At 42.4% G+C, this 13854-nt stretch overlaps 1 protein-coding gene across 2 annotated transcripts in view; it reads right to left on the bottom strand.

The window, feature by feature from the left end:
* Window positions 1-13854, bottom strand: part of ppp1r10 (protein phosphatase 1, regulatory subunit 10) — a 37047-nt gene that overhangs the window by 15510 nt on the left and 7683 nt on the right. For both annotated transcript variants that reach the window (XM_068009650.1, XM_068009651.1), the window contains exons 2-12: window positions 13411-13525; window positions 12084-12170; window positions 10621-10756; window positions 9508-9559; window positions 8792-8872; window positions 7236-7436; window positions 6680-6779; window positions 4171-4280; window positions 3298-3398; window positions 1805-1946; window positions 482-661 (exon numbers count right to left, since the gene is read on the bottom strand). In XM_068009650.1, coding sequence (XP_067865751.1) covers window positions 482-661; window positions 1805-1946; window positions 3298-3398; window positions 4171-4280; window positions 6680-6779; window positions 7236-7436; window positions 8792-8872; window positions 9508-9559; window positions 10621-10756; window positions 12084-12170; window positions 13411-13517 — 1297 coding nt within the window. In that variant the 5' untranslated portion in view covers window positions 13518-13525. The remainder of the gene's footprint in view (window positions 1-481; window positions 662-1804; window positions 1947-3297; window positions 3399-4170; window positions 4281-6679; window positions 6780-7235; window positions 7437-8791; window positions 8873-9507; window positions 9560-10620; window positions 10757-12083; window positions 12171-13410; window positions 13526-13854) is intronic.

Here is a 13854-nt window from a genome sequence, read left to right on the forward strand (position 1 = left end):
TAGAGGTGGGTTGCCTCACATCCTTTAAAAAGTACCTGGATGAGCACTTGACACGTCATAACATTCAAGGCTATGGACCAAGTGCTGGCAAATGGGATTAGGTAGACAGGTCAGGTGTCTTTAACGCATCGGTGCAGACTCGATGGGCTGAAGGGCCTCTTCTGCACAGTATTATTCTGTGAAGTCATAGGAAGATTAATTGTATCAAATAATAGAGTAAGGAGTTTAAATGAACATGGTTCGATTGTCAACCTAGATCCTCAGTCCACAGATAGTGGAAACCTAGCTTCAAAAGAGAAAAGCCAACCAGGATGATAAGGTCCCCACTACAGAATACATAATTGTTACAGTACCTGTTGGGAAACTTTACATTGCACCTAAACACTACTGTGCTTAAGCTGGGAATGACTGACTGACAGATTCAAGAATCACTATTTTAAGGGAAAAGAACTCCCAAACTCCCACCTTGCCAGTGTCTCACCTCTCTCTGTTTCATCCAGTTCAAAGTAGAAATACTCTCTCAGCTTGGACTCTTCGCGCCACGACACAGTCTTCCTTTTCTTTCCCTTTTTCGTCAGTTTGGATGCTTCTGGTGCTACTTCAGGGGGAGAGGGCTCAGCTACCGTCACAGCTGCAGCCACTGTAGTATCCTCTTCAGCAGCTGTGAGTTAAAAGTGAAACACATCGATGTTAGCAGATTGGCAACATTCACATGCTTGCTTACTCTATCATTAAACAGCAGTTTTAACTCCTCAGTTGCTGGCAGGTGAGGCAAATGTTGGAATGTAGGCAGAGCAAGAATACCACTTTGACATGTCAGCTTTCCCTGTACCATTCCCTCAGATAAGCTTTCATGTAGAAAGGTAGAGCGCAACTCTTGGAGGAAACAAAGTGAACAGATAGCTTGAGGTTCCAACCCACCTGCAAATGCAGTGAGGACAGTGTTAACAGTCACACCTCGCATCTGAAACCATGCTCAAAATTAGTTTAGTTTAGAGATACAGCACTGAAACAGGCCCTTCGGCCCACCGAGTCTGTGCCGACCATCAACCACCCATATATACTAATCCTACACCAATCCCATATTCCTACCACATCCTCACCTGTCCCTATATTTCCCTACCACCTACCTATACTAGGGACAATTTATAATGGCCAATTTACCTACCAACCTGCAAGTCTTTTGGCTTGTGGGAGGAAACCGGAGCACCCGGAGAAAACCCACGCAGACACAGGGAGAACTTGCAAACTCCACACAGGCAGTACCCAGAATTGAACCCGGATCACTGGAGCTGTGAGGCTGCGGTGCTAACCACTGCGCCGCCCAAAGAAGTAATCAATATAAGATAGTCACTAAGAAATCCAGCAAGGAATTGAAGAGAAACTTCTTTGCCTAGAGTGGAAAACTTTCTGACACATGGAGTAATTGAGATAAATAGCATAGATACTTTTAAGGAGAAGCTAGTTAACTATTCAGGGAGAAAGGAATAGAAGGATATGCAGGTAGGGTGAGAGAAGGCTCAGGAGCATAAACCCACTGTGTTGAATAGACTGTGTGTTGTAAACTCTATGTAATATCTCGATGGTGAAGATGACCTTACAAGGTAACAGGCACACTAAAAATGAGATCTGCTCTTCCTGCTGTCACTGGATGGCACAGGAACCCAGTCCTGCCAGCCATGGCAGGATGCAGTTTTGCATCAGAAGGCAGAGCTCACAGAACAGACCTGAAGTAGTATACAATTCACTCTCAGCTTCCAAAATCACTTGGCTAAAACATTTTAAACGCTGTGCCTGGACTTACTCATCTCCATGGGCTCGGCCACCTCTTCTGGCACAGGTGTACTAGGTCTCTCCACTTCCATCGGCTCGGTGACAGCAACGTCTGGAGAAGCAGGCTTGGTGCTGTTCTGTTCAGGGCTGGCTTTTGGATCAAAAGGATTGGACTGAGGGAGAGGGGAAATGTAAAAAGAAAAATCTGAGGGTCAGAGGCAAGATTTCACAGTGCATACGAATAACATTCACATCAACTGATTACACAAGTGCAGACCACAGAGTGGAGGTTGGTAATACACATCCACACTTGCATGTCCATATTAACATACAATGCCCGTTGGGGACGCAATCAACCAACATCTTTCACCAGCACTATTTTGGTGCATTCGCTGAGTATTAACAGCTACTACTTTAAAAGCCCACAGGTTAGATCATTTTTTTTTTAAAAAAGGGAATTGAAAAAGGCCATCAGGTCCAACAAGCTCATCCTTTCATGGCCAATCAACCAGATCTACACACCATACATCTCTCATCTCTGAGATCCCATCCAAATGCCTCAACACCCATTTATACTACACTCCTCGTAACTTTTTAGCCTTTTGAGTAACAAAATTGCACACCTGACTTCTCCCATTAACTTAATGTGTGCTCTGATACTCTAGACCTTCACCTAGTACATCTGTGCAAGTTTACTTGCACAATCTTCAGTTTCAGTTAGGTCACCTTAAACTCCTCTTTTCTAAGAGAATATGGCCAACTTCCTCAACAAATATGACTTGAAAAGATAATTTAAGAAATTAAAACTCATTCCCTAAGTGACTTACAAACTTGCTGCAACCACTCACACACAGAATTTATTACAAGACATCCTTTAAGAAAAAGCACTAGACGACTTCAGCAGACCAATTTTAGAAGCTCAAAACTACTGGTATTTCTTCCATTTGCCAGGCTATTTCATAGCACACCAATCCTCAAAATAGCCACATAAAATTAGTAATGGACTTCTGAAAAATAATCCTCCCCAAAGATTTACAATTTTATTTTTAACCTTCCCTGTCTGTCAAAAAGATGTTTTTTTTATGCGTTCATGGGATGTGGGCATCGCTGGTTAGGCCAGCATTTATTGCCCATCCCTACTTGCCCTTGAACTGATTGGCCATTTAAGAGTCAACCACATTGCTGTGGGTCTGGAATCACATGTAGGCCAGATTTCCTTCCCTAAAGGACATTAGTGAACCAGATAGGTGTGTTTTCTTTTACAACAATCGACAATGGTTTCATGGTCACCATAAGAGTAGCTTTTTAAAAAAAATTTGCCATGGTGGGATTCGAACCCATGTCCCCAGAGAACTAGCCTCGACCGCCAGATTACTAGTCCAGTGACATTACCACTATGCCATCGCACTCACTATCAAGAGCTTTTTACCAATGATCTGTGCAGCTTTAAGGACAACTTCCATACTTCATCAGTTCGAACACTAGACAAGTTAAGAGGCAGCACCCACACTTGTGTCTTAGTACCTTGACACTGGTTGGTGACGTGATCTTCTTCTTCTTCTTGATTTTTAGTCCATGTACTGGGGCAGAGTTGAGTGCCTCCAGAAAACCAGTGCTTTCAATAGCTGCAGAAAGAGTAAAATGTCAAGATATGGCTAAAACATCAATAGAAGCACTCACAGAATGCAAAATTATCTCCAACATCTAGAATCCAAGACAGCCAACTCTCAAACACTTCTGGGCAAATACAACCCTTTGTGCTTTTCAAGTTTTACTTGATTTAGGTTTCTCTGTGCACATATGCCATGGGCTTCAATAGTGTGGGGCTGTCCAGGGTCGAGACCAAACTGCTGCTTGAACAAACTGGGTGTCACATGTTACAGTAACATAGAAACAGTAGAACGAGCCTGTTCCGCTCAGAGTGGAACACTAATCTTCAAGGTTCGTTTCATCGAAGCATGGCAGAGAACCCATGCAGGTTCTCCCTAATGACTCCTTGGGTAAATGAACAGCGTGGAGCTGTGACTGGTGCACACACACGGAAAGCTCCAGGATCAGTATCTTGTCTGTGCCAAGCTAGCTATCCCTAACTGGGACTTCTAGAGCACCAGTCCCCACCCATGACCTGAAATGGGGAGAAGACAGGAACAAGTTAACCAAAGCTCCTGTTCTTGTGCATGTCATTGCCAGCACGTGAAGCTCCAGAGAAAGGACAGGATTGCAGGGAACCCGGCTGAGCTCTCTGTCGCCAGAGCTCAAACACAAGTCAAGTCAGACAAATAACCAGCGTGTGCTCAGTGCCCATGGTACTGCATTCTCAACAAGCAACACTTCCAGATGGGAATCAAATTAAAAAAAAAAAATAACAGTGCCAAGTTCCAATATAGTCTTACTTACGCTGGGGAGGAATAATTTTGACTTTGATTTCCTTGGTAGTGTTGGGCGTTACATTTAGCGGTTTGTACTTCTTCTCGACGTGTGGTGCCGCGTTACTCGTTAGATATGTGCTAGGAATCAACAAAACAGGCATTCATCAGTCATGGGAGAATTTTGGTTAACTAGTAAAACTATTAAGTGGCAGTGTGGAAACAAAGTTGTCTAAGTGATCAAGAAACAGCATAAACGGTTGCGCTTCAAACTGGAGCAAGGTGAAGTGGTGTTTCCCAGGGGTCGATATTAAGACCACTGCTTTTCTTGACAGATATTAATGACCTAGACTTTGGGTATACAGGGCACAATTTCAAAATTTTCAATTGACAAAACTAGGAAAAACTGTGAGGAGGATAGTGATCGACTTCAAGAGGACATAGAAAGGCTGGTGGAATGGGCTGACTCATGGCCGATGAAATTTAATGCAGAGAAGTGCAAAGTGTTACATTTGGTAGGAAGAAAGAGGGAAGGCAATGTAAAATAAAGGATACAATTCTAAAAGGGTTGCAGGAAGAGAGAGATCTGGGGATTTTTATTTTATTTAAAGATACAGCACTGAAACAGGCCCTTCGGCCCACCGAGTCTGTGCCGACCAACAACCACCCATTTATACTAACCCTACAGTAATCCCATATTCCCCATCACCTCCCTACACTAGAGGCAATTTACAACGGCCAATTTACCTATCACCTGCAAGTCTTTGGATATGGGAGGAAACTGGAGCACCCGGCGAAAACCCACGCAGATACAGGGAGAACTTGCAAACTCCGCACAGGCAGTACCCAGAATCGAACCCGGGTCCCTGGAGCTGTGAAGCTGAGGTGCTAACCACTGCGCCGCCCATAAACATGTGCACAAATTGTTGAAAGTTGCAAAACTGATTGAGAAAGTGGTTAAAACGGCATAAACGATCCTGGGCTTTATTAAAAAACTGGTTGGGTCTCAACTAGTATCCCAATTCTGGGCACCATGATTTAGGAAGGATGTGAAGGCTTCAGAATGGGTGCAAAAACAATTGATGAGAATGGTTCCAGGGATGAGAGACTTCAGTTTCATGGATAAATGGAAGAAGCTGGGTTTATTCTCCTTAGAGAAGCTTGAGAGGAGATTTGACAGAAGTGTTCAAAATCATGAGGGGTCTAGACAGAGTAGAGAAACCGTTCCCATTGGCAGAAGGGTCAAGAACCAGAGGACACTGATTTAAAGTGAATGGCAAAAGAAACAAAGGCAAAATGAGGAAAAGCTTTTTCAAAAAAAAAACACAGCATGGTTAGGATCTGGAATGCACAGCTTGAGTGTGGTGGAGGCAGCTTGAATCGTGGCTTTCAAAAGGGATTTGGATAAGCACCTGAAGAGAAACAATTTGCAGGGTATTGGGAAAGGGCAGGAGAGTGGGACTAGCCGAGTTGCTCTTGCAGACAGCCAGCAGACAAGACAGACTAAATGTGCTTTGATAATTCTATGATTCGAAAATGAGAACAGTAGTCTAGAGACAGCACAGCTACCGAGATCAACCACAAGAGATGGTTTAGTCTTGGCTCAGTGGCCTGAAGGTCATGGGCTCAAGTCCCATTGGAGGCACTTGAGCATAAGTTCTAAGCCTCCACTTCATTGCTACACTGTCAGATGTGCAGATGGAATGTTAAACTTCGGCTCTGTTTGTCCTCTCGGTTGGAAATAAGATTGAGTGGTACCATTTGAAGAATGCAGATGGTATCCTGGCCCATCTTTATTCTTCAACACACATCACAAAAAAAAAAAATCTGCCCATTATTTAATTTACATGGGGGCTTGCTGTGCGCAGTTGGCTGCATTTCCTACATTACAACAGTGACTTCAAAAGTGCATTGTTGATTGCAAAATGCTTGAATAATCCTGAAGTTGTGAAAGGCGCTATATAAATACAAGTTCTTACATTCTTTCCAACTTAGGTCAGCTGAATGGAGACCAAGAACAAAGTGAGTAATGCCAGCACAGCACTGAAGGAGGTCAGCTAACAAAAAACTTTTCACGTTTACAAATAGGGGAAAATTAAATTTGTTCAGAGTGATTAGGATATGGAACATAGTCTCCACGGTTCCCAATTATAGTAATCTGATCTGAGTAAACTGGACAAAGGCAAAGTATTGAGGTGCAAGGAGAAAGGGCTGGCAAAATGATTAGAGTAGATAATGCTAGTGGGGAGCTAGTATGGCTAGAATGGCCTTTGCACTAAAAATTCTAATTGTGTTACTAAATCTATACAATGATGACAGACTGGAAAAGATCTCCTGAGCCATCCAGCATGGCGCAGAATAGGTTCCCAATTACTCGGCATAAGCCAGTACACACTCCCAACATTACTTGTTGCAGCATTTTTCACATACGTCTCCCTGAATGGTATCTGACTGCATACTATGGTTACTCTGCCAAATCCTACTATCTGCAAACTCTAGCGATACACCAGCTGATGCTACTCATTACAAAGTGATTTTACCTTGGTCTCTTCAGAGGTGCTGGCTTGATATTGTACTTGTCAGAAATTACCGGACCAGAGGTACTCTTTTTTGGCAGAATGGGAGCCTCCATCTCCAAGCCTGCAAATAGAGTTAGGAAGGAGGTCAATGTCACATTACTGTTGACAGAAGTGAGGAGTTACATGTTGGCAGCAGTAACCCTCTATTTAGCAGATCAAATCACAATTAGCTGGATCTGCAATTCATTAGGGAAGAAACACTTCCCGTTTGCACAGGTAGGTGATGTCTTCTTACAGTTCACAATCAAGAGGATTGAGCATCTCTTTCAATAGATTAAGCATAACGAAGTTCCAACACAAATTATTTATGGGAAAAAAACGTGGCAGGCACACTCAAAATTTCTCGTCTCTCCAACTGCTCAGTAACTAAATACACTGCCTGGCAGGAATAAGCCAGGGAGTGAAGATTCAAACAAAAACAGTTTTAACACTAGAAGAGGCAAAAATTGATTCTCAAAGCAGTGTTCAGGCCAGGGCAGTGATACTGTGAATTACAAGTGCCAGCAATGATACCCACCCGTTGACCTGAACTTGGCATGACTGGGTGCTGTTGTCCGTAATGATTTGGGCTTCTCTCGTTTCTTCTCCAGCGTTTCCTCCTCCTTTGCCTCCACTCGGAGGTCTGATCTGGGATCTGGGACTCGCTCGGAGACTGGCGCTCGAATCTTGCCTTCATCCTTCTTTTCATCTTTCCGCCTCTTCCTCTCTGGCTGTTTATCTGCAGATTTAAAAAGAAAAATGCAAAAAATTGGTCCATCAAGCTATTTACTTACAAGAGTTAGAGGCTTTAACAATAGACAATATCTCCATGGCCGAAACCAACCTTCCTTAATAGTCATAAGAACCTACAGCAATTTACACAACTGACTGCACTGAAGTAGAAGTTTCACCTTCTGAACATAAACTCACTTGTCCATTAGCACTGATCCAACAGCACGTGAAACCTAAACATCTCCCACAGAAGGTGGGATACAACAGGCAGCTGCCAAATATCTAAAGATTTCACTTATTGGTGATCATAAGCCACTTTATAGGCAAATTTCAAGTTACACATTCTCCGTTACATATATTGGTACAAAAATATATCAGGCAAAATAGCACACGTGGCATCAGTCACACTCAAATTTACCATGCTTAAAATGGTATAAATTTGAACTATACTGAAAAGCTCTAGAAACAGAAAAACGCAAGAGGCAGAATGCATACAGTCTCTTAATTGCCTCATCTTAAAGCCAAAGTTTGATGTGCAGCCTGAACTCTTTCATTTAACAGCAATTTAGACTGTACTGTGGAGACAGACATGGGTATTGCAAGGTGTAATGCTCCTGTCCTTAGAAAGGAATGTTTCAGCGGAGTTGTGGAGCAACCCCCCCACCCCGGCACATACATGTCACAGCTGGTGGCAGCACTGCCCAGTGTGGGAATGAGTCACATAAACCAGATAGGCTCCAGATTTGATCCCTCGGCTGTGCGAAGTTAGTTTTACATAGCTGAGACAGCGGTGGAACTTTACCCCATGGGTTTTACTGCTTCTGGTCCTAGGAAGAACATTTTATTCAACATCAAAAATAATCTTTCTCCCAATAATCATCCAGCAACCACCAATGCATGTGGGAACATCCAATTAGTAAATAAAAACAAGAAATGCTGGAAATACTCAGCAGGTCTGGCAGCATCTGTGGAAAGAGCAGAGTTAACGTTTTGGGTCACTGACCCGAAACGTTAACTCTGCTTCTCTTTTCACAGATGCTGCCAGACCTGCTGAGTATTTCCAGCATTTCTTGTTTTTATTTCAGATTTACAGCATCTGCAGTATTTTGCTTTTATCCAATTAGCAAAGACTGACTGCAATATCCCAAAAGTAAAACAAGATCACAAAGCACTGGAAGGTAGATCGAATCCACAGAACTGTACCAGGAATGCCTTTAGGGGTTGGGGGGAGAAATTATCTTTGGGGATTCTGAACACTGAAGATAGCTTGACTACTAATATCAGCATTACAGAAGTCATTTCAGCTATTTGAATTTTAGGAACCGATACAGATCAATTAAACACAAATAAATCAAACTGTACCTTGCACGCTAGGACCTGAGCTCTGTGAACGAATTACAGTCATCCAATGGTTGACCAGAACTTGCGCCAACTTCCTGAGCTCTGAAAAATAAATCATAAGGAATTATGAAGTATCAGTGAATATTACACCACTTTCAGGACAAGCACCATTGACTGCCACAACTTATACCTAATGGCTATGAGATGGCAGTGCCATTCCCCCCCCCAAAAAATGGATGCATCACTAAAAAAATTAAGCTGGAGAATCAGGGCTCGATTTCCATCCATTATTTACAGACCCCTTTGGAAAGGGCAAATATAGCAGTCAGGTGAGGGCAGCAGCAGGCTTGCCTGTGATGCCCTCGATGATCAGTCTGTTGTCACTCACTGTCCCAAAAAGCAAATGGCCATTTATAAAAGATGCCAGAAGGTTGTTGGTGCCTGTGAAACTGTGGTGAGGGTAAGAAACTTACTAAAATCAGAAGCATACAAGTTAAAACTGCTTCGAATCAAAAATCAAACAAGGAACTGAGCAGCTAGACACATTGGAATAACAAAGCAGCAATTCATTGAACAGAATTATTTACTGCCTCTCAACCAGCAGTATAAACACACTGGTCGAAACCTTTCGCGTCCTTGTTGTGCCCAAGTTACTAGAAGGTGGGAATTTTGGCGGTCGAAAGCAACGCAGCTTTAGCTCTTTAAATTTGATGCAGATAGCATGCTTTACATCTTACCTTCATCATCAAAGCTCTTGCTCAACTGTTTCACTATCTTGGCTGTGTTATTCTGAAATAGAAATAGGCTCAGGTTGAAACAGACAAACTTGCTAGTTAGATTTAATATCCTGCATTGTGGAACCCCTTCTCCCACAAATGTTTATGTAAACATTTATGCACCATTCGGAACACAACCATACCCTCACTCTGGCCCCAAAGAGAAATCATCCACAGTTGCCCGTCAGAGATGGTTATTCAGTATAAGCATGAACTATCAAGCGAGAACAAAATCTGGCACAACTGCGATACACACCATGACCAAAACTCTTAGATTTATCTAAGATGACTACTCAAGGGAGACAAATGGAACTCAAGCAAGGGAGAGTCTTCAGCAGAAAAGGGATGTAGTGTTTGGGGAATTGGGGGTGGAAAGAGGGGACAGGAAATAAAAATCATTGCATGCTTCCTTTAATAAAATATTTTACAATGGGATATTAAATACAGGGGGGCAAGATACATATCCGAACAAACTTGTGGAAACCAGAGCTTACTAAAAGCAAAAAAAATTACAATGTAACAAGCAACAAAATGGTGTTATGACAGAAGCACAGAATAGGTAAGAAAAAAAAATGCATCCAAATCACATGCTTAGAATCATGCAGCAGAGGTGGCGGCCATTCAGCCCATCATGCTTATGCTGGCTCTTTGAAAGGACTATTTAATTAGTCTCACTCCCTTCTGCTCCTTCCCCATGGCCTTGCAAATTTTTCATTTTCAAGTATAAATCAAATTGCCCTTTTGAAAATTATTAAATCTGCTTCCACCACCCTTTCAATGTCAAGAAAATTTTCATCTTCCATTTGATTCTTATGCTAATCACTAAGTCTGTGTCCTCTGGTTACTAATCCCTCCTGCCAATGGAAACAGTTTCTCCCTATTCACTCTAGTAAAGCCCCTCAACATTTCCACACAAGGCTTGAATATTTTCACACCCCTGGTCTCCAGCTTAGTTGCACAGAACACAAGTCTTAATCTAATGTCCATCATACAAAGGACTTAGTCAGGGAAGGCAAGTCATGTCCACACGGTTGCATCGCCCATAGTGGTTTGTTTGCTCAGTGTTTTACTTACTTGCTTCAGGTGGTCCACAGTGAGTGGCAGCAGCTGCAATGCCAGCAGAATCTGCTGTAACAATGGCACATTGCTAGTAGATTTAGAATAGGCTAGCCAGTTATTCAGCAGCTTGTAACCACCAACGCTGATGAACCTTCAAAAGGAGAGAAATAAACATGTAAGGCTCCAAACTAACAATTCATATATCCACATACAATACATGGCACACCTTAATATTCAGAGGCTGCCAGCTGACATGGAAAGTAGTTGCAATACGTAATAAGTCAGTGAACATCTGTGGAAAAATAGGTTAGAATTTGATGTGGTACTTTTCAAGGTCGTGAGGTCATGATCTCATCCTTTCAGAGCAGAACCTGTCAATTTCTAGTGGGAGTTTAACAATTGAGTTGGACAACAGGACCACCATTCAAAGTCTTAACTAAAACACAGCATTCCCCATCAAATAGCATGCTTGCTCAGTAATGCACTGGGGGTGGGCGGGGAGGGTTAACTTAGACTTCACACTCAAGTGCTTTAGTTCCTGAACCCACAACCTGCAGACCCAGAGGTGTGTGCACCAGAAACCAAGCAAGCTGAAACACCCAGAAAATTCTTTTGATGTGACCTGGCTGTACATTTTCTAATATTTTCATTTATTGGTTTTCTTCAATTATTCCTAATAATTTTCATAGTCACTTTAATGGGACTGTGGATGCCCATTGAGTACATTCAAGGCTGAGATTGATATTTTAGACACCAACGGAACCAAGGGATCTGGGGAGAGGGCAGGAAAGTGAATTTGAGGTAGATCAGCCACCATGATCTGACTTAAATGCGGAGAAGGCTCAATGGAGCCATATGGTCTACTCCTACTCCTTATGCACTTAGACTGTGCCAGCGCAATTGGGCACAAGTCACACCAGTTCACAGACAGGAAGCAAGGTTTATGAAATATTAGCAACCTACATACACCTAGAGACAGTATGGACCAGCTCTCTTCCAGGCTTCTGCTATTCAAATCTCAGTGCAGTCACTAGGTTTTCAGAACCACAAGGCTGAGTGCATGAACTGGGAACAGACAGAAAACAGAACTCTGGATCCAAACTTGAGGGGTGCACCTATAGTAAGCAGAATGGATCTGACACACAGCTGAAACCCAGAACAAAGCCTGTGAATGTCTGCACTTGCTTAGTACTATCTGCTGACTGAGTATTAAAATTCTGAACAAAAAGGTGAACTTGCAGGGTCCTAAAAGGGTTGGGTGATAGCTTGCTTAATAAGCCCACTAGCCATATTTTGAGCCATACAGCACTGCAGTGAATACTAATATAGGGGAAAACAGTCAGAGGATAAATTGGGGCACACAAAAAGCTTATGGGCACAATATTGAGGGCACAAACACAACTGAGTAAGCCTGGTGACTAATGCTGACTCAGTAAAATCAAGGACGCTGATGGTAAGTTAGAAACTATCGGCCTTACTGATTCAGGATCTCCTCTGATCTGGTCTGCAGCAGGATGTTCAAATACATGCATCTGCTTACTAGCTTTTTTGAATCCTTCATTAACCTGAAAATCAAAAGCAGTGAAGAGAATTAGCAATACCCTTTGGACTGGAAGTGGAGGGCATATGTCCAGATAGGCTCTGAATAAGCATAATTCAAATGAGAAAATGTGTTTAAGAGATAGACAAACTGGAAAGCTTTACTGTGGAAACAACTCAAACATAATGCACATCTTTGATACAGTCCAAAGTTTGAATTAAACATAGCAGCTAGACTACTAGAGACTCAACATGGACATAAGAGGTCCTTTTAACCTAATCTGCCTGTTGGGAAACTGGCAGAATCAGGTAGAATCCCAGTTTTACACCCCATTCAATTTTGTTCTCCACTGTATTCAACAGAGTGCAATACTGAGCAGGGGCGTAAAACCAGCGTTCCACCTGATCTCACAGGATTCCTGTCCAGCGAGTTACATTGGCATTGCCCATGCCCTTTGATAATGCAGTGTATAAAAATAGTAATGGGGAACAAGAGGATGTCACTTCATTGACTCCAGGATGAAAGAACATTTCAAACGAGGTGGTGGGGATACGGGATGAGGGCTTCAACATAATTAGATGCCAGCTTACATAGTAAGTAAATGAATGAAACACTTAATTAAAAACGTAAAGCTAACTGGTCTAAGCAGTGATGTCATAGCCAGAGTGGTAGTACATACTGCTACAATTAGCTTCAGACTAAGGAAGGTTAAAATGCTAGGGCCGTGCTCTTGGCTGCTCCCCAACTGGAATCACTGGATAGTACCCATTGTGCATGCCCAACATGCACAGCTTGGTCTCAACTGAATAACCCATGGACACTCAGCAGGATAGCTATTTGAGAAAGGTACTTAAGTGCATGAGACAGCACTTTCAGGAAAAAAGTAGCAGAAACAAGAGTGAGCAGTCTGAAAAGTGTGGACTGCATCATCCCTCCCACCCCTAACTATCAACAGTGTAGGCACATGCTTCAGCAAGGGTGCCCAATGTTCAGAAATACTCAAAGATCATTAATGAAATTACAAAAAGTAGGCAGGGTAATGGCTATTCATGGAAAGGGTAGAAGCAGGTAGACCATCTGAACACATTACTACACAAAATGCTGAAAGTGGTAAGTGCCATAGGTTAATGAATATTTGCTTAACACCTCATCTACAGTGAACCCTGCAGCACGCAACTCAATTTAAAAGTAGTACAGAACTTCTCAAGAGAATGGGGAAGATGCGTGTAGTGTGTATAATTGCATGGAACAGAGTGAAGCATTACCTGTAAATTCTAACGACACCATCACCACTTTTAATTTCCCCATCTTTACCAAGGAGGCAGTCCAACCCTATCAGGAGCTCTTTTGGATCTACAGGCCCCGAACCCATTGTAATACCTTAAACAAACAAAAAAAACAGAAAAGATGTCAGTTTTTTTTTAATTCTTCTGCCTCTGGCCAAAAAATGTGAACGTGTTCTGAAAATGATAGTGATACTTTGTTGATATGACTGGCACCACATGTAAAATGCAGGTCACTATCAAAATTCCTGTCCCAGTCACCTGCTCTTCCCACATGCCCAGTATAAAATTATGGCCTTCTTGCATTTGTCCAGGATAACCATAGGCCATAAAATTTTAAAATATAAAGATTTGCCTTGTTTCAAACAGACTAGTCTACACATTTCAAATTCCAGGATAAAGGATCACCAAATAGTTTAAAAACTG

Source organism: Heterodontus francisci, chromosome 29 (assembly GCF_036365525.1).
Source record: "Heterodontus francisci isolate sHetFra1 chromosome 29, sHetFra1.hap1, whole genome shotgun sequence".
Classification (NCBI taxonomy): Eukaryota; Metazoa; Chordata; class Chondrichthyes; order Heterodontiformes; family Heterodontidae; genus Heterodontus; species Heterodontus francisci.